Source organism: Belonocnema kinseyi, chromosome 9, assembly GCF_010883055.1.
Source record: "Belonocnema kinseyi isolate 2016_QV_RU_SX_M_011 chromosome 9, B_treatae_v1, whole genome shotgun sequence".
Classification (NCBI taxonomy): Eukaryota; Metazoa; Arthropoda; class Insecta; order Hymenoptera; family Cynipidae; genus Belonocnema; species Belonocnema kinseyi.
The window spans coordinates 77,472,218-77,496,133 of NC_046665.1; the positions used below are offsets into that span (position 1 = coordinate 77,472,218).

General features: G+C 29.5%; 4 protein-coding genes across 14 annotated transcripts in view; 3 read left to right on the forward strand and 1 right to left on the reverse strand.

The window, feature by feature from the left end:
- Positions 1 to 612: 612 nt before the first annotated feature.
- On the forward strand, positions 613 to 3,707 carry LOC117180049 (zinc finger CCCH-type with G patch domain-containing protein-like). Its single transcript, XM_033372358.1, has 5 exons — positions 613 to 756; positions 833 to 1,011; positions 1,098 to 1,370; positions 1,454 to 1,633; positions 3,262 to 3,707. The coding sequence occupies exons 1-5, from the start codon at positions 650 to 652 to the stop codon at positions 3,579 to 3,581; spliced, it is 1,059 nt and encodes a 352-aa protein (XP_033228249.1). The 5' UTR covers positions 613 to 649; the 3' UTR covers positions 3,582 to 3,707.
- A 2,835-nt stretch (positions 3,708 to 6,542) lies between these two features.
- LOC117180047 (MATH and LRR domain-containing protein PFE0570w) lies at positions 6,543 to 10,655 on the forward strand. Its single transcript, XM_033372356.1, has 7 exons — positions 6,543 to 6,576; positions 6,670 to 6,851; positions 7,167 to 7,261; positions 7,328 to 7,506; positions 7,587 to 7,778; positions 8,103 to 8,227; positions 9,735 to 10,655. The coding sequence occupies exons 1-7, from the start codon at positions 6,548 to 6,550 to the stop codon at positions 10,526 to 10,528; spliced, it is 1,596 nt and encodes a 531-aa protein (XP_033228247.1). The 5' UTR covers positions 6,543 to 6,547; the 3' UTR covers positions 10,529 to 10,655.
- A 5-nt stretch (positions 10,656 to 10,660) lies between these two features.
- Positions 10,661 to 18,233, reverse strand: LOC117180052 (vesicle-trafficking protein SEC22b-B). The gene is made up of 5 exons (XM_033372361.1): positions 17,913 to 18,233; positions 15,754 to 15,863; positions 15,397 to 15,557; positions 15,161 to 15,307; positions 10,661 to 11,682 (listed from the first exon to the last, which is right to left on the reverse strand). Exons 1-5 carry the CDS (start codon positions 17,985 to 17,987, stop codon positions 11,534 to 11,536), a joined length of 642 nt encoding a protein of 213 aa, XP_033228252.1. The 5' UTR covers positions 17,988 to 18,233; the 3' UTR covers positions 10,661 to 11,533.
- Positions 18,234 to 18,741: 508 nt separating this feature from the next.
- LOC117180044 overlaps positions 18,742 to 23,916 on the forward strand; it is a 46,006-nt gene continuing 40,831 nt past the window's right edge. For all 11 annotated transcript variants that reach the window (XR_004467991.1, XM_033372351.1, XM_033372344.1 and 8 more), the window contains exons 1-3: positions 18,742 to 18,979; positions 20,022 to 20,074; positions 20,201 to 22,450. Coding sequence is in view for 10 of the 11 variants with exons in the window: in XM_033372351.1 (XP_033228242.1) it covers positions 20,069 to 20,074; positions 20,201 to 22,450 (2,256 nt within the window). In the remaining variant the exon portion in view is untranslated. The remainder of the gene's footprint in view (positions 18,980 to 20,021; positions 20,075 to 20,200; positions 22,451 to 23,916) is intronic.

The window sequence follows — 23,916 nt, forward strand, 5'->3', positions numbered from 1 at the left end:
TTAAGTGTTGTCTATAAATGACGTGCGTAAAGTCTTTATGGCTGATGCTTAATGAACTTAATAGGATTTTTTTCCATTGGATTAACGAATCCTTTCTTACAATTTAAAACTAAAAAATACCATACATATAATAAGCAAACTAAATAGTTTAGAAACAAAACAATTTTAAGGACTTCAAGTTATAATGTATGTAGTTTTTTTATAAAAATTAAAATATTACAAATAACTTAAATCTTGGAAATCTTCAAATTTCGTGTACATTTTGAAGTTGACCAGTCAACCTCTTGAAAATGATCAATAATTCTACACTAGAAAGGACAATAAATATTCTTTTTTGCATCAGGATATTAAAGAATTAAAGTATTTTCAATAAATCTTGTCCGAAAATATTAAGAAACCGGGAAGCTGTCATTTCATTAAGAAAGTATAGCAAGGAGTCTACTAAAAGTCTTCTATTTTTCTATTAAAGTCCTCTATTTCCCCTAAAATAATCGTTAGGACCACTGTGAAGCTTGTAACCAGTCCTAGTAATTTTAGTATTGAATAGAAATTGATTAGAGTACCATTTATTTATTTTATATCATATCAGAGTGACAATGTTTTTTAATCACAGGTGAGAGTACTTTTTCTAAATCCCACACACAAAGAAATGGTACCGTGTCCCTATTTTCTCAACGGAGAATGTAAGTTCACGGAAGAACAGTGTCACTATTCCCATGGGGAAATAGTTCCTATGTCTTCTTTACAAGAATACAGGTAGGTTAAATCGAAACAATGATTTCTTATACTTTTAGATAAGATCAATATATTAAAAGCGATTTAAACACTTCAGAGAGCCCGATTTTTCGAATATAAAAATGGGAAGCAGAGTCTTGGCGAAACAGAAGAACCAAATCTGGCACAGATGTGTTGTTCTTCAAGTGCCAGAAAAAGAGGACGAGCCTTACAGTGTCAAGTTCGAATCAAGCGGCACGATTTTTGAAGTACTGGTTCAAGATTTGCTCCCTCTTGGTAAATATCCTTTCATATCAATTATTTTCTTAACTATTTCTTCTGCTTAGTCTAAGAATTTTACATTTTTTATAATGCTCTTTTAGACGATTCTGATCTCCAAATGACCGATTCATCGGGCAGTGAAGATGAAATAGATTTACCCAGCACAGAAATCGACAAAGAAAAATTAATTCACACCGCTCTTTTGACAATGGATTCTAGTCAACCGCTTGGAAATTGGGAACAACACACACGAGGAATGGGAAGCAAGATTATGGCCCAAATGGGCTACATTACTGGCACGGGTTTAGGAAAAAGAGCTGATGGAAGAGTTGCACCCGTGGAAGCTACTGTATTACCACCTGGAAAATCTTTAGGTTAAAAAAAAATTTTTTTCTCACTGAATTTTCTATTAATTTCTCATCCTAAGATTGATAATTTCTTTTATATCTTTGTTCAGACCATTGTATGGAACTTCGTGAAAATGCTGGCGGGGATAAAAATTTATTTTCCGCCGAGCGTAAAATTCGAAAGCAAAAAATGAAAATGGAAGAGCAAAGGAAAAAGCAATACGAAAGAGAACAGCAGCGTTCCCGATGCAACGTTTTTGATTTTATTAATGAAACTCTTAGCGGCCAACGTAAGATTTTAAGATTATATTTAATTTATAATTTTAAGGGTGGCGCTGGACCGGGAAAGCCGGAAATTACCTAGATTTTTTAAAATTATGGTATCATACAGTTTATGATACGCAATTTAAAAATCTTTTACTCAACAAAATTTTCCATTTTAGATTTTTATTTTTAAGATTACATTTTTAATTTAAAGAATTTTTAAATGCATTCTCGGAAGACTTAAACCATTAAAAATTAAAAGCGTTTGAAATTGTAAATTATTGGTACTAAAATTTTTACTTGTTTAACTGTAAATATAAGTGAATTCATTATTTCAAAAATTGAACTGTACTTCAAGTATCAACAAGTGAACAATAATTGATTTGTTAAGACGATTCTAAATCCGTTCAAAATTTAAGAATTTCCAGAGTTCAACGCTAAAAAAAACTTATTCAATTCGAAAGCTTTAGTGTTGAAAAAATGTAAATAATTTAAAACTGAATTGTTTGAAATAGAAAGCCTTGATTCCTTAAAATTTCAAGGAGCTTTTAAACTTTAAACGTTACGGTTTTAATTGTTCAATTTAAAAAATTATTAATTTTTGAGTGCAATTGTTGAATTTTTATGTATAAAAAAGAATTGAACACTTATTATTTGTAGAAAAATTCGAGTAATTTTGAGATACATAGAGGTTTTGATAAGATTAAAAATTAATTTAAAACTTCAAATGATTTCAAATATTTAAACGAAGTGTGTGTTCCGACAAAATCCGATTATTCGTACCGAAATTCTGGTGCAAATAGCCATGGACTAATTTAAAACAAAATTTAGATTTTTGCAGATTTTGAACAAAAAATTTATAAGCTTTTAAGAATTGGTAAAGGCTTCAGAAGAATTAAAAATTTTTCTTAAGATTGCTAAGAACATTGAAAATGATTTTTACTTCAAAAAATTATTTGAAATTCCAATAATTTAAAAAGATATTTAGCAATTATAAAACAATTTTGATAATCATTTTATATTCGATAAAATAAAAAAAAAACTTTTCTCAAGACACTTAAATAAAATTTGAAAGCTGTTTAAGGATATTTAAACCATTTAAAATTAAAGTAATTCAAATTCTAATGTAAAAATTGTTCAGTTTAAAAAATGTAATCGTTCAAGTTTTAATGTTTTTAGCTTAAAATTGGTTAAAATACTATAATTTAAATTTTTTAAATTTAATTATTGATTTTTCAATTTAGAGCATTGAAAATGATAACCTGAATTTATGTTATTGGAACTGAATCTGAATCTTTAAACTGTACAATATATAAAAATTCTAAATTTTTTTGGTTTAAATGCATTTAATTTAAAATTGTTCGATTGAAAAGTGTTAGTACTTTGCATTTTATAGATGTATGTTACTGAGCATTCGAATGCAAAATTTTTGAATTAAAAAACTTTTAAACTTCTATTGTAAAAGTTTAAAATTGAAGAGTTCTATCTTAAGTACTTTAATGTGCAGTTCATTCTTTATTAATTCAAATCGAAAAATGGTTAGCTTTAGAGTTCGAATTCCGAAATTTAATTGACCTTGAAAAATGTTTGTGAATGGGAAAATGGCAATTTTTATGCATAATTGTTATTTTACTTTTTTGTTTATTTATTTTAGCTGAGGCCGAAGAAGGGCCGAGTTGTTCAAAAAAAAGTTCTCAAATTGCTGAAGGTCGTTCCAAGATAAAGAATATGTCGGATAAAGAACTCAACGTTCAAAGCTACCAAATTGGGAACAATATTTCGAGTTTAGAAAAAGAGTCGAATGTACTAAAGAAGTCCTTGACAAGGCACGAAAAATACAGTCCGGCATATAACAATATTGTACAACGTTTCAACGATAAGCAGAAGGAAATCGTTAAACTAAAAACTTCTGAAAAAAATATTGCTTCCGAGCAGAGAAACCGCAAGAATCGAGACAAACTGACAATATTTTAATGATATTCCATATTACCTTAATTTTTGTAGATATTATATCCTTGTCTAAACTACATTTTAATACAATATTTTTTTAAATTGTATATAGTAACGAAATTAGAATAAAAGATCGAGATACTTTAGCGATTTATTATCTTTTATTTATTTAATTCACACTGTTTATAAGGGAGTTCCTAAAATATTTATTATTTTTTGATCGAGAAGATACCATACAGAAAAGTAAAATATAATCAGTTTTTCTTATTTTGCATCTAAATTTCTAATGGTATTGAAAAAAGTTTTAGATCTCGGAAAAATTAAACCTTTTCTGTTCCTCGACTTTTCTGGATAACCAACCAGTTTGCAGAAAAATAAAAAATAAATTGAAAAATGGATCCAACAGAGTCCATTTTAAGTCAGGCAGGTGAGACTTAAAGTTGCAGAATCTCAGCGATTTAATATGTTGTCTTTTAGAGGAAATTATGTGACACGTCTATTTCTGTCATTTTTTATCTAATTCAGAAATTCCAACTTTCCTTCCGGATTCCGGTGAATTTCACTGGCCTATTTAAAAAAATTGTCAAAAAATTAAAAGGAAGCTCTTCTGTGTTCTCATATAAACAAAATCTTGTTTAAAATATTGTAAAAAAACTGTGGGGTTTCCCAAAAAATCTTTTTTAATGTTTTCAAAATTCGATGAAAAAAATGAAGAATTTCCCACATTTTTTATTTTTTCTAATTTTTACATTATTTCTCGTAAACGATGCAAGATATTATAAAAGAGTAAAAAATAAATACATCTTGGCCTTTTTTATTCCCATTTTGCATCGTTTATTAGAAAAATACGAAAATTATATTTTATGAAAAAAACTCTACCAGGCTTAAAAAATTGTTTAGCCCACATAAAAGTCATGTCTTCCTTATAAAAAGCAAAATTTGACCAAAAAATTTAGAGAAAATATAAGTGTGGGCTTCTTGTGAAAGTCGACTGTTCATATTTTGAAACAAAACAGTTGAATTTCTACCCAATTAATATCATTTTCAGCATACAAAGATGCATTCCCAATAATATGGTTAACATTTTCAACAATAAAAAAAGGTTGAAATTCAATGACATATTTGATGTTCGAGCCAAAAAGACACATTTTTTAGAATAAAGTTAAATTCAAAAATCAAAAAATTTCATTTTCAACCAAGAAAGATGAGTTCTATCAGGAAAGGTGAATTTTCAGTCAAAAAAAGGTAAAGTTTTAAGCTAAGAAGTCGAATTTTTTAGATAACCTTGGAGTTTTAAACCGGAAAAGTTGAATTTTTAATAAACAAAAAAATCATTTTCAATCAAGAAAGATGAATTTTTAAGAAGATAGCTCAATTCTTAGCCCGAAGTTGGAAGTTCGAACAAAGAGAAATAATTTTCTATTAAAAAGGACGAATTTTAAACAAAATATATGAATTTTCAAACTAAATGATAAATGTTTAAGAAATTAATTTTCTAACAAAATCGACGACTTTTCAACAAAATACACGAATTTCCTACCAAATAGTTGAATTTTCAACGTATACAATATACAGGATAATATTTTAGCACAAAATGGAGTAGCTAATATTTTAAGATAAAAACTCTGATAAAAAAATAACTTTCAATACAAAAAAAAACTAATTTTAAATTTTCAACCAGAGATATGAGTTTACGACCGTGCAGATTAATTTTATATAAAAAAAGGATGAATTTGCAAATTATCCAATATAAAAAATAAAGTTTTAATCAAATATGGAAAAAATATGATTTTTCAACCAAAAAGTTTAATTTTTTACAAAATTGTTGAATTTTCAAGCCAAAAAGATGAATTTTCTACATAATAGCAGAATTTTTACATAAAAGTTCATTTAAAAGAAAATTTTTGCATTTTCAAATATAATTATGAGCCCTTAATCAAAAAAGTTAATTGTTTACAAAGTAGTTCAATTTTAGGTCAAATTGTCGCATGTAACAGTTGATATTTCAACCAAACAAATGCATTTTTAACCAAACAGGAACAATTTTCAACCACAAAGATTAAATTTCTGAAAAAAATTAATTTTCAAGAAAATACATGAATTTTCAAGCAAAAAGTTTAAATTTCAAATAAAAAGATAAACTTTTAATCAAATAAATAAAGCGTTAATTGAAAAAGATCAATTTTCAAACCAAGAGATGAATTTTGAACTCAAAAAATGAATCTTTAACAAATTATTTCAATTTTTGATAAACAAGATAACTTTTTGACAATATTGTTATGTTTTCAACCAAAAATAATTACATTTTTCATCAAATAATATATTTTTAACAAAATAGAAACAAGAAATTACGAACCAAAAATACTATAGTAGCCTTTTCAATAAAAAAGTTAAACTGTTACCCAAAAATATGGTTTGATTTTCTTGTTTTGTTTAAGTTCTAAATGTTATCTAAGTTCGTAAAGGTATTTCAAATTAAAACCTTCCCCCTCACCCTGTTCCCAACCTCATTTTATTGCCCTCCACCCCCTAAAACTGGTAACGTAGTTTATGGAAAGTACCCCCAGGCCACATTTTCTTTTAGGGCTACACTACTGGAATACATTGTTTAAAATTTCAGAGAAAACATAAAACTAAAATTAAGGTCTGATAGGGGGCTCGAATTTATTATCTCCAGATCTACACCTTTCTGGAAGAGGGCTATTCTTGGGTATTTGTCCATGAATACAATAAACAGCCAAGAGGACGTAACGCATCCTTGTCTAAGTCAATCTAAACCTTCAGTACTTTATGTTCTGTATACAAAAATTTTCAAATTTTAAGTTTGGTTTCTTAAATAATGGCAAAAAATCTATTTTCCACTCCCCGGTTCAACATTATAATTTAAATTATTCGCGCCTCAATGACCGCCAATCACAAGTCAGGGTTCTGCCGGAAAAGTATCGACCGACAACAGTTGATTCAATTGACAACAATCGTTAACAATCAGGATGACGGCTCCCGTCGCTTCAATTGAAAAGTACGTTTTTTATGGTTTTTATGTATAATTTTGCAATTCAGCACAATTTAAGTTCGTGTTATAAATTTTAATATAATATATCTTCAAATTTAGGTTGGAAGATTGCGAAGTTTGCGCTAAAAACAAGGCAAAGTACACGTGCCCAAAATGTGAGGTTAGGACTTGCAGTCTCACGTGTTCAAACATTCACAAAAAGGAACTTGAATGCGATGGAATTCGTGATAAAACTAAATTTTTGGCAATTCAGTCTATGACAGACTCAGACTTAATGAGTGGTAAGTCCTGATTTTACTGACAAATTTAATAATTCTAGTCTCATGTCAAGATTTATCTGCCTTTCGAAAAAAACATTAGTTTCAAATTTATACAATCACAAAAGGATCTTTCAAAATTATTAAAATAAATGTAAAACCTTAATTTTTTAAGTACATTTAGAGTCTCTACTCTTGAAATTCTTTTAGATGATTTCTAAATAGTCTTGAATTATAAGAGCTCTTGTTTTGTTTAGATTTCGGGAATTATCTACTTCTAATTTGCACGAAATTCTTTCTATAATTAGCTCAAGCATTAAAATAAATAATAATTCCCAGATTACTGTTTGCTTCAAGAAGTCGGTAGATCTGTTGACAAATACAATCGCGACCCTCTGAAACGCTGTGCCACGATAAATAATTTTCTACCAAAGGTGAGTTTTCGAAAAAATATTTTTTAAATTTAATGTTGTTTTAACTGATCTCTATTAAACTTTCAGTGGCTGCGTAACTTGAAAAGCGCCGCATTTCGTAGAGGAATCAATCTTGAGTTCATGCCTCGAAGTTTCAGCAGAAATAGACAAAACTCTACACGGTATATTTGGAAAACGAATGAATTATTATGGCGAATTGAATGGATTTTTCCAGATGCGGAAAACATCAAATGGACAACACAAAGGTACAAATCAAAAACTAAACTTAAGAAAATTGTAGTTTTTGAATGAAATTATATAATTAAAAACGTGCACATTTCTACAGGGCTTCTGAAAATGCGAGATTGTCTGTGTTATTAGAAAACTTGGTGAATCCCGAAATGAAAAGTGGAGAAGATCCTGAAGTTTTGAGTTTAAAGAGACTTTTGCGATCCAAATTGCAGTTTTATCGTTCTGCCGGATTAAATGGAATCAAAGTTCTTTTGAAGTCTGAAAAAGTTTACAAGTCTAATAGCAGGTAAAATGACATTTTTTAAATATAATAATCGCTGGGAGATTGTATTGTCCCTCAATAATAAATTTTATAGAGAATTTTGATGTACGTTGTTGACATTTGTATAACTATATGCAGTTTTTTAAATTAACTGTAATGTTTGTTTCATTTTTAATCAAATTTACTTATGTGTACAAGCATTGTGTGCCGAAACGTTTGACAAAATTTAATTATTTTAATTCACCTGCCCCGAAAGCCATCAAAATTCTTCACGAAAAATTTGTTCTTTGTCGAAATAATTTAATTATTGTAAGTATGGAAATTTTCATTTTTTAAATTGGGTTTTAGGTTTTTCGAATTAGATACTACGTTAACTCTACAAGAAAACTTTGAGCAGAGAACGATTATAGAATTTCCAACTTTATACGTTATTCTGAGCCACAATTCGGATATGTACGAAATTATAGATTCTGGTAAGTAGCCTTTTTTAAATTTTCTAAATATTAATGTCTATCATCAGGGTTGTTACTGGACCAGAAAACCGTGAAGTTTTATTATTTATGTTTTACTTGAAAAAAAAATCCGTTTTGCTTCTTTATTTTAAAGTGTACATTTTTCATTTAAATAATTTCAAAGTGTAGTTTTGAAGAATTACAATGAGATTATTTGAGTTAAGATTTTTATTAAATCATAAATTCCCTATTGAGAGTTCATTGGATGATTTGAAATTTAGCAAAATATTATTTGCCAATGGCGACCCGCTTACACAAAAATTTTATTTAACAAAAATATATTAATTGAAATGTTTAAATATTAACTTCTCATGTAAAATTATCTAAATATGCTACTTTTAAAACTTGCTTTTGATACAAAATTCGCTTTTTTCTTCAATTTTTAACATTTGAAAATTGAGGAAAATTTCATTATTAACAATTGAAAATTTAATTGAAATTTCAACTGTTGAATTATTTTAATTTAATTGAATTTGCAACAGTTGCATTTTTGGCAGTTGAAAATTCGATTTTCAATTGATAAAAACTCAATTTTCAAACTTCTTAAATTTTGAGCAGTTGATAATTCAAGAGAAAAAGGAATATTTTATTCAAATCAAGCGCAAAAAACGTTTGAAATTCAAAAAATACTGAAAAATTTAAACTGCAGTTCGAGTATTTAAAAATTGAACACTAATTGATTTTACAAGACAATTTCAAATTTGTTCAAAATATATTTTTTTACAGATTTTAACTTTAAATTATTACCTTAAAAATATTGTTTCAGTCTAAAATATTTAATTTTTAACCTATTAAATTTAAAACTTGTTCATTGAGAACAAGAACAATTATTTGTTTATTAGCAATATTTTACTTCATTTAAAACGAGCAAATCCAAATGAATCCAACATGCAATAACAAACCATTTTAAATTAAAATTTTTAAAATAGCCTTGAGTCGTTAAAATTTTAGACGGTTAATTTAAACTTTGAGCTTTACAACTTTGAGCGTTGAAAAACTTGAGTGTTTTAAATACTATATATTTTAATTTGTATTTTAAAGTATTGAATTTTTACGTATAAAAAAGAATTGAACTAATTTTTTTTATCAGAAACGACTTAAAATTAAAATAATTTACTTTCTAATTTTAAAAAATTAAATTGGATCGATTTAGAAAAGTTTTATATTTAAAGTTTGGCACTTTGACATCTTATTTGAAATTAAAAATGTAGTAAGCTTTAATTTTAAAAGCTTATAATTCGAAAGAGTTCCACTTGGAATGTTCTCATTTAAAGTTCATTTTAGATTACTTAAAATGAAAATTTTGTTAGCCATAAGACTTTGAATTTGGTAATTGCAAGGACCGTGAAAAGTTTTTCGAGTCGGGAAATAATCGGGAATTTTTTTCCTCAGTTAAAATGACTATCCTGATTATTTACTAGACAGAAATTTATTATTGATAGTAATGAAATATCTTCATTCAAATTAGATGATGAGGACAAGAAACAAGTCAATATCCAACAAAATCCGCCACAGAGACAAAGATTTAGAGGAAATAGAAATCGCAGAAATTATCCAGTGAATGGAAATTTCAATCAGAACGAAATTATAACTCTACATCAGAAGCAAGACAAAGAAGTTGAAACTACTCCTGTAAATTTGCTTTTTCACACCGAATTTAGCGATTCAGAAGACGAAAAAGCCAAAGCTGAAAAGGATAAACAAGTGAAAAATATGAAAATGCAGAGGAAGAGGAAACCCAGAAGAAGTCCAAATGAAATAATCCAAAAGAAAATCCAAAAAGTCAGAGCTTCGGTAAATGAATTTACTGGCATTTGTAAATCCGATTCCGAAGATGATATTTTAGCAAAGAAGAAAATTACTGAAGCCGTAGTACCTTCACAAATCAACTCCACGGAATTAGTGAAAAAGAATGGGGATTTAACGAACGGAAAGTCTGAAATACAAAAGCCCTTATCTAATTTCTTTTTCGATTCTCATATTACCGATTCTGAAGGCGAAGGTCCTTGCGAAGAACCGATTCAGAGGCTGAATGAAAATGAGAAAAGTATTGAAAAGGAGAGTGATAAAACTGAAAACAATAATGAAAAAAATAACAAAAGTGATATGAGCAAAGAAAAAGAAAATAAGGAAAGTAATACAGCAATTCAAAATATAGCAATGAATTACTTTAGTGCCTACATGAGTGACACGGAAGAAGAAATTGAATCGGATGTCCCTTCAAAGAGTGGAAATTTTGAATTGCAACTTCCAGATAAATGATCGTGTAAAAATGCAGTATTAAAAATTTTCCTACTTCAGGAAAGGCTTGTTTTTATATATTTAGATAGGTAGTTTCTATGTCGTAATTCATTGAATTTTGATTTCGTGTTTGTGTGAATTCGATCTTTTATTGTAAATACTTCGTTGGATAAACTGCAAATACGAATTTCATACAAACTGAATAATTACATAATATATAGTTTGCTATAATACATGTCTTTCATTGGTTCCTTCCCCCGTAGGTGATTCTTACGAAAAACCCCTAAAACCTTGATAATAAATAACAATTTTTTTCCCCACATGATCGCATAGTAATCAGTAAATGTTGGCTTAATTCGAAGTAACTAATTTATCGCTGAAGACTGAAGTTGGTCAAGTAGAAGAACTTTTTAAGTTGAGAGTTTATCTTGGGCTTGATTGAAAAACAATTTTAAAAACAGAAGAATCATTCATTCCAGGGTATAAAAACTTTCAGTTTTCTTTGAACATTTAGGTGATGCTTTTACATAAATTACAAATTGGGGTAAAAAGCATCTTTAAAAATTCAACTTGTAATTGAAATCGCGCTGACAAAGTGCACGATTGCGACTTTCATTGACAAATTCTGATAAAATTCTATCTAATCATCCGGTGTTTCACGTCCTTGATATATTTATTTGTAGAAACTCGATATCTAGAAGTAATAATAATCATCTAATTATAAGTTCGAATCTTAGGCGTCGATTCTCATATATAAATTAAAAACAATAATTAATAAACATTGAAAACGGAGCTAACTTTGAAAAATAGATAATTTTCTCGAGTTGAGATACAATCATGCCCTCTTGTGTTTGTTTGTTGTTTTTTGCACTATTATTAAATATCTCCGCGGATTAAAGACTTGATAGGCTACCAATAAACATTTTTCAATCAAATTTCTGCGGTTTTTGAAATTCGGTGTAGAATATGCCCTTTTGAACGATTAGCTATCCATTTATAATATAGTTGGCCTGTTCGTGTCACTGACTAAAGAATGAAGAAGTATAAAAGGAAGACGAGAAGTGCCACGATTCCAGCGACGGCTTTTATGTACATTGACTTGCTGTTTAAATGTGCTGCATCCTTTCTGTATTTTTGTGAAAGCATCGAAAGATTCTGCGTTTTTGTGTCCAATTCTAGAAAATAATATTTATTGCTAATCTAATATTTAATATTATTTGATACCAGGCCTCGGGCTCACCACACTATTGCCACTTTTTTCAAACGATGTCACTATTGATTTCAAATCGTAGATTTCAAATTATTTATGTCTTACGGTCTAATCGTTAATCAAAAATAAATTATGAGTCAAAAAACAGAACAGAACATTAATTTCTGTTCGTCCTTCCTAACCTACGCTAATTTTGTTTTCTCTCACTATATTTTTAGAAATGTAGTCTAATCGATTGAAGACTCAGTATTTTTGAGACTTCTAAATGACTAAATTTTAATTAATTTTTTTAAATAATTGATTTAAATGTTTTTTTTTTTTTTTTGACTGAAATTTGATATGTTTGACTATTTTGAACCATCATCAACTCAGGTTAAGAACCTTTGAAAAAGGTACGCATGTGTACCGAAACGTAAGGAGGATTAAAAGGAGTTTTTTCTATAAAATAAATATCTGAGTTGCGAATAAAATGTTTTTTTCTGACACTATTCACTCACAATTTCTTTATTTTCTTAGTTTCGAAGGTTTCTACAGATTTTGAAAGGTTTCAAGATTATAAAAAAATGTTTTAAAATTCCTGGAAATATTTAAAGTGATTCTTTATTTTAATAAATTAATTTCAAGAGAATATTTGAAAAGATGATCAAACATTACAAAAGATTTTCAAAAATAAATCCGAAATATTTTAAAACAATTGAAAGAATAATTCGAGTTAGTTAAAGAAACTTGAAATCATTCAGAGGGCGCATTATGAAATAATCCGTTTTTGTATTACTGATCGGATGTGAAAAAAAGAAATTTGAATTATTCAATTTTGCAGCAGTTAGTTTAATTTTAACCAAAAGAACTTTCAATTAAATAATTAAAATTCATCGTCTTCTCACATGAAATGTATTCTATTTAAAATTAATCTTTTTGGTTGAAATGTTAACTATTTGGTTGAAAATTTTGGTTTTTTGTTCAAATGCATAATAACTGGGAGATGCCAAAAAACAACTTTCAAAAAGAAAATCTCATACCTTTGATTAAAAATTTGTTTCAGCCGCACCGTGGTTATCTAATATTCTTACATTTTTTGAAACGTCAAAAAGTCTTAGGTATCTTTGAAATTGCTCACATTTTCCCTAACATTTTTTATCATCTACTTTTGTCCCGTGTTGCATATAGTGTTTTATTTCACTCTAGACCGTGGCCACCTTTTGGCCCTGAAAAGCGGGATTGACTAATTTTTACTTTCGCCTCGGCAATTTCACTTTCGCCCCGCTAATTTTATTTTCGCCCTGCTAATTTTACTTTCGCCCCGCAAATGCGGATTGCGGGAAATATATGCTACTTTCGCCTCTTTTTTCAGGGGCAAAAGGTGGCCATTTCGGTTGAGTGTGGAATAAAATAAACTTCTTAGAAATTTTCTAGTTACTTTTTTGAAACATCGGAAATCTTCAAAAATCTTTTTGAATTTTCTCGAGAAACCTAGGAAAATTATATTGATATAACCTTAAAGCTAAGTCATAGAAAATAAAAAAATAAATAGTAAAGCTACATTTGTATTTTGTATTAGAAATTATTTTTTTCCTTCAAATTATAATTTTCCCAACTTTTTTATTGCGGACTGAAAAATCTTATTTGTTTGTAAATTTAGCCATTTTTTTAAACTCCTCTTTTAGTATTGAAAATTCATCTCTTTTGATAGAAATTTCATCGTTTTTTTTTCTGAATTTGCAAATGTTTTGTTTAGAATTAAAATCGTTTTTGGCTGAGGATTCAACTATTTTATTGCAAATTCGCCTATTTACATAAATTCAAATATTTATTTTAAATTAAAAATATATTTCTAGTTTAATTATCCACTACTATATTTTTCTCTGTGAATTCGCCTTTTTGTTTAAAAATTCAATTACTTGGTTGAAAGTTAAACTATATTGTTAAACATTCACTTGTTGAAAATTTGTCTTTTTTGGCAGGAAGTTAATCTTCTTGCTTCAAAGTTCATCTTTTTTTGTTGAGGATTGAACTATTTTGTTGATTTTTTATGAATGCATCGGTTTTTGATTTAAAATTAAAATCTTTTTTGATTGACATATCAACCAGAAACCAAGTATTACATTCTTTGTTGAGAATTAATTATTTTTAAAAATAAAACTTGGTTAAAACTTGAACTATTTTGTTGAAAGATCATTTTTTTGGGTGAAGATTCATAATTTTAGTTCATTTTTTTTGTTTTGAATAAAAAATTTATCTTCTCTGTAAAAAATTCACGTATGTAGATGAAAATCGAATTTTTGTCTATAAAATTAGATTTTTTTATGTGGGAAATTCAAATTGTTGGGTTAAGAATGTAATGTTTTTATAAAAAAAGACGTCCCTTATAGAAAACTTTTAAGTTTTTTTTAGTTTAAAATAACACTGATTGAAAACTAATCTTTTTTGGTTGAGGCTTGAAATATTTTGTTGAACATCTGTCTTTTTTATATGAAATAAACTGTTTTTTTTTTATTTCAAATAAAAATATTTGTAGATTGAAATATTAACTATTAAACTTATCGCTGAAAACTTATCTTTTTTGCTTAAAAATTTAAATATTTGGTTGAAAATAAACTGTCCTGTTGAAATTTTGATTTTAGATTTCTGAAATTTGTTAAAATCTTTTAAATTCTTCAAAATTCTTGTAAAAATTAAATTTATATAAGCTTACATAAAGAGAAATTGCAAGAGATTAATTCACGGAACTGCTCCTTGATCTTATTTTAACTTTGGCGTAAGAACTAAAATAAGATCAAGGAGCATTTCCGTGAATTATTCTCTTAAAATTTCCCTTTGTGTACACAAAAATAAGAAAATAATACTAAGAAATAAATAGTTATTCGATGTTTGTATGTTGCATTCAAAATTTTGTTTTCCCTCAAATCGAGGAACTTCAAGCGCGTGACCGAGATTATAGTTTTCCAACAAAACTTTTAAGAAAGTTGTTCAACCATCAACCATGAAGTTGAATTTTCAATATAAAAAGCTGAATTTACAACCAAAAATATAATCGTTGATATTTCAACAGCAACAAAATTTAATTTAGTATAAGGAATAGTTGAATTTTTAACCACAAAATTTATATACTACCAAAAAAAGACAAATATTCAACAAAATATATACATTTTCAACTAAATAGTGCAATATTCTACCAAATTGTTAAATTTTCAACAAAATAATTCAATTTTGAACCAAACATTTAATAGTCTACTTTTGAACTGTAACGAATACACATTTTTTTAAAGTTAGATTTAAAATGGAAAAGAGGGGAAAAGGCTGTAACGCCTGCGATACATAAATAGCATTTTGATAATTTATAGACTAAATAATAACATTTTAAATAAAAATGTTATTTAATTTCTGAAGTGAGTCTAAGGCCTGGATAATATCGGAGATTTGAATGATTTAAATATTTGCTATACCTGAGAGAACAGTTCCTCTTTGTAAAACATCGTCTATATTTTGAACCATTATTCTTTGTACATCTTGAAGTTGATTATTCAATGCGTTCATATTCCTCCTCGATCTAGTGTCTGAGAAGGTTTTCTTTGCTTTTTGGATGTAAGTGTCTGAGAAAAGCACATATCGTTCAATGAAAATATTAACAATTAGAAATACAAAAATCTTGGATCAATAACTGAGCTTCAGAAAAACGTACCAAATTCAATGAATGTGTATGGTCTCGTGACAGTATTTACTCGTCTACCATACTGAGCATGGAATTCTTGCGCTATATCTTCGAGATAACTGTAGGCTACACGTTTGCTGTAGTTTTGTTCACAGAGTACCAAATAACAAACTTCGTTTTCTATTAGGTAACTGTAAAGAAGATTATTTAAACTTTTAGATTTACTGAGAAAAAAAATATATTTATGATTCTAAAAATAGGACTGGTAACAAATGGACCAAATTTGCTATAGCCACTCTCTTGTTCTAATTTTCTTAAAATTCGAATTTTTAAATCCAAATTTAATATATATTCTGACTTTCTGCTAAAAAAATGCAAGAAACTTACTGGAAAAGGTACTGTCCAGTTTCTATGGAACATCGAGTAGGGGACTGTGGCCCAAGCTTTCTAAACAACATTTTAGCTTGGTTTTGATACTCCAAAATACTTCTTCCACTCTGAAAATAATTAAAAGAAAATTCATGTTAAAAATTTAGGGTTAGGCTTGAAAAGCTAATTTAGAAAAATTAAATAAAATATGATACTTTAGTTGATGAAAAACAAAATTTTAACCAGTTTGAACTATTCATAAAAAATATATTCGGCAAATTAATTGATTTTTAAATTAAAAAGAACAAAAACAGGATGGCCGTTTGAATCAAAGAAAAAAATTAAAAATTAATTTCGGGTTCGTAAAATTCTGCATTGTTATAGACATTAAACTTTTTCATTTGAAGTAATAAATGTTGAACTGAAAATTAAAGCACCTCAAGCGGAACTTTAGTATTTTAAAATTAAAGTTTAAACATTTATTCTTCAAACTCTCAATAATTAACACGTATAAAACGGAAGATATTACCACTTTTCAATTGAACATTTTTAAATAAAAATAAGTTAAACTGCAAAATTAAACATTTTGAACGTTTATAAATTGCACAGTTTAAACATTTAGATTCAGTTCAAAAAGTCTAAATCTATGTTATTATTTTCAATGCTTTTAAATTAAGGAATAAATCAATTGTAAATTTTCAAAATTTTATCATTTTATAATATTAAGTAAATTAAAATCAATAATTGTTCAATTGTCATTTATACATTTTTTTTAATAATAAAAAACTTCCCCAGGAATTAAAAAAAATCATTATCTTTAAACTTTCAAAATCCTTAAATATCTTCATAATTTTATTTTAAAATGTTCAAAAATCTGAAAATTTGTTAAAAACTTCTAAATATCTTTAAAAGATTCTAATTTTTCCTAAATTTTTTGTTTTAACTGTAAAATAACAAAAATTGCATTGCATCTTCCAGATTATTTTTGGAAATCTTTTTGAATATTGTCTTCTAATTAATTTTTTAAAATGAAAAATCATTTTAAATTTTCCTATGAATCTTCAGAAAATGTTTATTCTTTTGAAACTCTTTAAAATTCTTAAAAAGCTTCTTAATTTTTTGTTCGAAATATGCAAAAATTTACATTTTAGTTTAAATTATTTGAAATAATTTCAAGTTGTAAATTAGTTTAGTTGAATTAATCTAAATTAATAAGAGTTAAATTGTTATTTATACATAAAAATTCAACAATATCATTTACAAATCACAAATTTTTTCAATAAAGTAATTAGAATTGTAACGTTCAAAGTTTAAATTTAGCTCTTTGGAATTTTAACGATTTAAGACTTTCTATTTCAAAAAATTCAGTTTCAAATTGTTTAGTTTTGCGGATTCGATTTATAATTGCTCGTTTTTAATGAACAGTCAAATATCTTAAATTAATGATCATGTAATGTTTGAAGTGATTGGATAGAGTTTTTCTTTAACAATTTGTAAAATGCCCAGTTAAAAAGTAAATTCACTGCTATTTTCCGGTTTTTACCGGTGTCAACGAATTTCCGACCCTTTCCCGATTTAGCAACCACTCTCAAAACCCATGAAAAATAGTCTTATGTTTTTCAATCAAATGCCCATTTAAATTTGCAAGAAAAAACCGTCAGGTTCAAGGTTCAAAGGGTTAAAAAACTGATGATCACCTTACAGGTTTGAGTTTTTTTCGAATTTAAAAAGGTCTTAAACTATTTTACCGATTCTCTCTTGCATTTAAACCAGAAAATTATAATTATAATCTTGATCTCACTATAAAATATTAAACCTATTTTTTCAACATATTGTTATAATAAAAATCCCAAATAATATAGTAAAACCAGTGAACTGTACGTCATAGATGTAAAATGCCAAAATTTAAAATAGTTGTATTTATAAAAACATGATAAATGGACATTCTACAACAATAACCCGCAAAATACTTTAAAAAAATAAACACAGGTCAGAAGTTCATTTAAATTTCCTCAACGAATAGATGAATTCCATCTCAAATAATTGTTTAGCGTAGAGAAATGAACAAAGGATATTTTCAAGATGCAAAGTATCCTGAATTTAATTTTCTTTTTTGAGTAAATAAAGAACATATTGTTCAAAGTAAGAGCAAAGTGACATTTCGTCCGGATTCTAACCTGTTCATCATCCTGCATAGCGGCTGCGAGAGGCAAGCCATCTCCTATTCTTGCTATCATCGTCATCAAAATCATTTTCAAGTTTTACACTTTCGGTTCAATTTTTCACTTAAACAATGCTTAATTCTCTCAAAAATCACTCCAATTTTCTAATTCACATTTGCGAGGACGTTTAAGGTGTCAGAAAACCAACCGACCGAGTTGCCAGCCATACAATCCCCACATGAATTTCTTCTAGTCTTCACTCTCCACTCAAAGCGCACCACGTCAGATCCTTTCTGAGCTTCCAACTCATCATGTTTTTACTATTTAAAAATTAATTTTTTTTAATAAAAATTAAACGAACAATAATTATCACATTAAAAAATCACCGCAATTTGTTTCCTTCTAATGTACAGCACTTTAAAATTTAATTGTATTATTGGTGTCCAAGAAATAAATATTTTTTTCGAAAAAAAAAATTGCTATGAGTAATTTTTAAATCCTTATTTTTTAAAACAATTTATTTGTAATACGTGCTTTTCAAAATAATTGATGAAATTGATAAACAATTTAGTAGTGGTTATCATTCTGAGGACTGGAGTTGTAATATAGACGCTCAATTTGCGTAAAACCATACAATTTTTAAAGCTATAATTTGAAGTTTGTTCAAATTTCTACATATAATTTTGGATGCTGGTTTAAAATTTGGAATTTAGATACCACTGGTGAAATTTGATCATTGTAAATTTCTAACTTTACTATTGAGAACCCCTGTTTTTGAAACGGGATACGAGCGCTATCTCTTACGGCAAGTTTGAACCTGATAATCAAAATGTCGGAAACTCTGCCGACAGGAGATCGAGAGAAATTCGTGACGTTCGTGCTGCTGTGGCTGAACCGCAGTTCCCTTTCCCTGTAGAATGTTCGCGTTCCAGTGATTTTTTACAGCCGCAGTGTCCATTTCGGCAAAATTTCGGGCTATCTGTTTACAGGAGACGAGTGCCTTGTTTAGTGAAAGGAAACTGGTGCTGGAAAAATAATGCTTTTACGAGCGCATGGATTTGAATACAAGACTCGATAGCTGGGTGAGTACATGCGTTTCAAAGCCGAGTTTCACAGCTGGCAGAATATCTTTTGTACTGTCAGTTCGGGAAGGTGCATTTTTTCACTAAGTTTACTGGCCCGGTGACGCGAGGAAAGCTACGAAAGTGCTTCCTCACGGTTTGGGTTATATAATTCTGGTAAATTCGTGAGAATCTGAACGTATATGGTTTAGGAGGGTGTTGTACGTAGGTTTCATTGACGTTTGACGCCTTCGGTTTGAAGATGTTTGACGATTTTCTTCGACCTTGCCTTTACTCTCGTACTTTTCCGTTTGCCAGCTGTCAAAATTAGATTAATGAGGTTATACAGATTTTGGATACGGTTAGGAGATATTCTGAAAAAGTAAAATTGTGCCAATAAGCTGATACACTTTTACTCCACGCTTGACGTTTATGACCTCGATTTATGAACTTAATCTCTCCGTATGTGTATGAACTGCATGATTTTTTTATTGGGTGTGGAGTGTATTTTTTCAGTTACTTACAATCAGTACTATCACATTTTCTTCAGAGACAAATTAAATTTGAGAATTTATTCACGGGAGTAATGAGACTTGCATAGATTGAGTTATGGGAAATGTATTATCAGGTGATTGCTTCTTGTAATTTGCTGATAGGGGTAAAATTTGGGAAACTTGGAGTTTTTAAGAGAATGTTGACTTTATAGTTTTGAATATTTCAAAGAGTCTCTTTCGCCATTTTTAGTTATTTTTTAAACAGCCTTGTTTATTGTTTTTCATATCGACAAACAACTTGCATCGCATGCTGGCTATTGCAGATTTAAACCGCTGTGAAAAAAACTTTTATCGAGCCATTGAGACCTTAGCAGACGTTCTTTCTCTCGTAATAATGATTTACCTCAGTTTTATGTCGTCAATATAAATAAAATTCTTTCCCATTTAAATGATTGCACACTTATGAAATAAAAAAATCTCAGATTCTCTATAAAGTTAAATCAAAAGTGCAAGACTTGATTTGATTTTAAAATTGTTACAGAGAAAGATTAAAAATCTTTTTGTTTCAGTTTCTGTATAAACAATATAAATCGAAAGGTACTAGATCAACATTAGCATGAGTGTAAGTATAACTTTAAATGGATACCCTTTACTTTTAAAAAGTTTTAAATACAGAAAAAGCATTACAAAGCTGTGGAATAAAGCTTGATCAACTTTTTAACGAATTGTTTAATTTTTAAATTTTCAGAATCCGTATCGCGGACGGCCAATGAGAGCAAGAGTAGATGCAGCGGCAGCAGGCTATGGACTACAAAATCAAAATTCATGGAACGCAGTGGCATCCCAAGTGCCATCGAATGTTCCCCCAAATAATGTCTTCCAACCTCCAACTCCCGTCATGAATCAGCCAAAACAAATTGGAGATCCTTGGGACTGGGGATCAGAAAATGCAAACAACGGAAATGATTCCTGGAACTGGAGCGTCGATCAGCAACCCGAAGCTCAGCGTCTTCACCCACAACTTCAGCAACACCAGCCACATCAACAGCATCCTCAACAACCACAGACTCTTCATCAACCACCGCATCCTCATCAACCACAGAATCCTCATCAACCACAGCATCCTCAACAACCACAGCACCCTCCACAACCGCAGCATCCACAAAATCAATTTATTCCTACTTATCCACCTCAAAAACAAACTCCTCCTGCTCAAGACTACTACAAAAATCTAAATGGAAACAACCGACCCCCATTAAACAACCCACATTCCACTTCAGGAGCAACGACTCCGAGGACAATTAGTAGAGAATCGACCCCGAATCATCCTGATTCATACCCTCCGTATCAGAATTACACCTTCAATCAACAACTGCCTCCGTCTCAAAGACCGAGTTCTACAAAGTCGAGTTCTTCAATCTCTGATCATGCACCATGGTTAAACGATCAACCTCACAACGCATCTTTTATCCAACAAAGTGTTCCTCCTAATCAAGCGCACCAAACTCCACCTCCTGTTAATAATTTTAATTGGAATGAGCAGCAAGCTCTTCCGGCACAAAATTGGCAAAACCAATCCAAGGTTTCACCTTATTGGCAACAACCGAGTATTGAAAAGCAGAATCAGTATGATAGTGTTGGGAATCAGTGGGGCCAGCAATCTCAACCACCTCTTCAGCAGTCTCTTCAACCTCCAATCCAGCCACCTCCGATTCAACAACCTCCACTTCAACAGCCTCCAATTCAACAATCTCCACTTCAGCAGCCTCCAATTGAACCGCCCCGTCAACCACACCCAATAGCTCAGGCATATTCTGGCTCTGATTCTGCCAATGATTCCCTGACCTGGCCGATGGAACAGCAAGATCAACGAGGACAGAGAAACTGGCCCTCAGTGCAAAGCAACCCAGCTTTGAATCAGTGGCAGAATCAAAATTCCGAGACGGTTCTTTCGCAGCCACAGAATTATTCATCCGCGGCGAACTTGTTGAGCTGGCACCGAGCAGAGAACCCTGATTCTCAACAGTGGCCGGAAAACTCGGTACAAAATGAGCAACCGAGTCAGTGGAGTCAGCAAGAAAATAACCTGAAAGAAACTACTTTAGATACTGAATTAAATAGAGTTTCGGCGACAGAGTGGCAGCAAATTCGACCTCCAGCTCATTTCGCTTCATCCAATGCCTCCACGACATCTGGATCCACGGCGAATATATCAAATATTACTGAGCAGACGGAGGAGAGGAAGAAGTCTCCTATGACCCCAGCTACTAGTTCAAATTCTTTGAATGATTCCGCAGGATTGTCATCGGGATTGAGCAAAGCGAAGGCTTCTTTCAGCGCTCAAGATAGTCTCCAGGATCAGGAGAATATTGAACTAGATTGGAATGCTGATGGGGAATGGACTTCCGAATTATCGAGTGGAATTAGCCAGATGAATATCAATGCTAATACTAGTAAGAATTCCGAAAAGTCTCAAATTGAGAATTACTCGATCCAGTCGAGTAAAGTTATTGAAGAAGCTGTTCCTGATAATGTACCGGTTTTACCAGAAGTTGAAGAAGAAAACGCCCGAGCGTTGGAGACTCAGTTGAATCCTCATGATGTTGCGAATGTTCAAGGAGTTCCTGGGAGTTCAGAGAATGCTTCACAGGCTGGTTATGATCAGTGGTATAATCAAAATACTGCGGTGGCGCAGGATAATAATTGGTATGGAAATGATCGCGTTATGAACGTTCGAGCCCAGAAGTGGACACCGGAACCGAACGTGGAGAATTATGAGAATATTCAGCAGCCTTCGGAGTTTGTTAATTTGGAGGTTGTGGCTCCTGAATTGCAAGCAAGGGATATTTATGGTTCAAGAGATTCTATTAATAAGGAGACATTGGACAATGATCCGAAATTTTCGGCGAATTCTTCGAAAGACTCTAGCAACTCGAGGGACTTCAAACAGGAAGTCAGTAATCTGGAAGTTCCTACGCAGCCTTTCCATGTGGAACAGGTATTGTACTTTTGATGTCACAATTAATCTTGTTCATTATTGTTGCGATTTCAGTCTTTACAGCTTGTCCCTTATATCCCTTTTTTTATTTTTGATCCCTGAAAGTCTCCTAATTTACATAACTTACTTTAAAATAATGGTAACCGTTAATTTGTTGCAATTTTTAGTTAACTAAATTATATGTAATTATAACTAATATTTTCATTATAGAAAAAAAAACCAATTCCTTACTCAAAAATTCTAATAATGTTCAAACGTTCTTTTGTAAAAAAAGAAAACAATTTATAATATTTAAAAATTTGAGAATATTTTCTGCTCCCCAATAGGATAGCTATTTTATATTATATTTATATTATTTTTTTAATTTTTCCTCATTGCATATGTTTCAATCTAATTTATTTTTCACTTTTCTTATTAAAATTAAAAAATATCCTTTCAAAGGTGAGATAGTACTTGCAAATCCATAAAAATGGGCAAATCGAGAAAGTAATTAAATAAATTGCCTATCTGAAAAGCGTCTTATAAACCAGAAAATATAGTATGTTCAATCATTTTATCAATACTTAATAAAGAGCTAAGCTAACAGGCAATTTTTGTTGTCAATAAATAGTCAAATACGTAAAGTTATGTTTATAAAATGATAATTTGAGTAAACCATTTTAAAAAAATTTTATTTTGTTTACTCACAGTCAAAAAATAGTGCACACTAAAATTAACTATAATCAAATCTATTTCAAATTAGGCGAGCTCTATACTTCATGTTTCATAATCTCTCAGCGATGAAATATGTTGTTTTTTTTTTTTTTTTTAGAAGAAATTAGCTGATACGCATATCTGCACTTTAAGTTTTTGCCAGTTTTTAAAATTGTAATTAGGCCTTCTTTAAGAAAGGTATCTTTCTACAAAATTCACTATTTATCCATTATTTTGTTGAAAACGTTTTTGTTTGAAGTTTAATCTCTTTTTTGTTTAAAACTTCGACCTGTTGGTTGAAAATCTAACTATTTTTTTTTTTAATTCAACTATAGTGTGGAAAATATAATTATTTAGTTAAAAATTTTAACTCTGGTTGAAAATTTAACTATTTTGTTGAAAATTCAAATATTTTGTTGAAAGTAATCTTTTTGGGTCGAAAATTAAACTTTTTTGTTGAACGTTCATTCTTTTGGATTGATAATTACACTTTTTTTGTTGAAAATATAAGTGTCTTCTGAAAAATTCCATTATTTGTTTGAAAATGTTTTTGTTTGAAGTTTAATTTTTTTTGTTTGAAAATTCGACCATTTGATTGAAAACTGAGCAACTTGTTTAAAAATTCAACTATATTGTGGAGAATTTAACTCTTTGGTTGAAAAATGAACTATTTCTTTTAAAAATTAGTTTTTTTGTCGTTGAAAATTGGTCTTTTTTAATTTAAAATTCAGCCTTGGGTAAAAGTTTAACTAATTTGGAATTTTTTTTGACGA

What these genes read in the sequence shown, in the direction of transcription:
- LOC117180049 (XM_033372358.1), top strand. Translation starts at nt 650, where the DNA reads ATGGTACCGTGTCCCTATTTTCTCAACGGAGAATGTAAGTTCACGGAA. An exon ending in TCTTCTTTACAAGAATACAG is followed by an intron (nt 757 to 832) that starts GTAGGTTAAATC and finishes TAAACACTTCAG; the next exon opens with AGAGCCCGATTTTTCGAATA. An exon ending in TCAAGATTTGCTCCCTCTTG is followed by an intron (nt 1,012 to 1,097) that starts GTAAATATCCTT and finishes ATGCTCTTTTAG; the next exon opens with ACGATTCTGATCTCCAAATG.
- LOC117180047 (XM_033372356.1), top strand. Translation starts at nt 6,548, where the DNA reads ATGACGGCTCCCGTCGCTTCAATTGAAAA. An exon ending in CCCGTCGCTTCAATTGAAAA is followed by an intron (nt 6,577 to 6,669) that starts GTACGTTTTTTA and finishes CTTCAAATTTAG; the next exon opens with GTTGGAAGATTGCGAAGTTT. An exon ending in GTACGAAATTATAGATTCTG is followed by an intron (nt 8,228 to 9,734) that starts GTAAGTAGCCTT and finishes CATTCAAATTAG; the next exon opens with ATGATGAGGACAAGAAACAA.
- LOC117180052 (XM_033372361.1), bottom strand. Translation starts at nt 17,987, where the DNA reads ATGATTTTGATGACGATGATAGCAAGAATAGGAGATGGCTTGCCTCTC. An exon ending in ACTGGACAGTACCTTTTCCA is followed by an intron (nt 15,558 to 15,753) that starts GTAAGTTTCTTG and finishes TCTTCTTTACAG; the next exon opens with TTACCTAATAGAAAACGAAG. An exon ending in AAGAGGAACTGTTCTCTCAG is followed by an intron (nt 11,683 to 15,160) that starts GTATAGCAAATA and finishes ATTATTTTCTAG; the next exon opens with AATTGGACACAAAAACGCAG.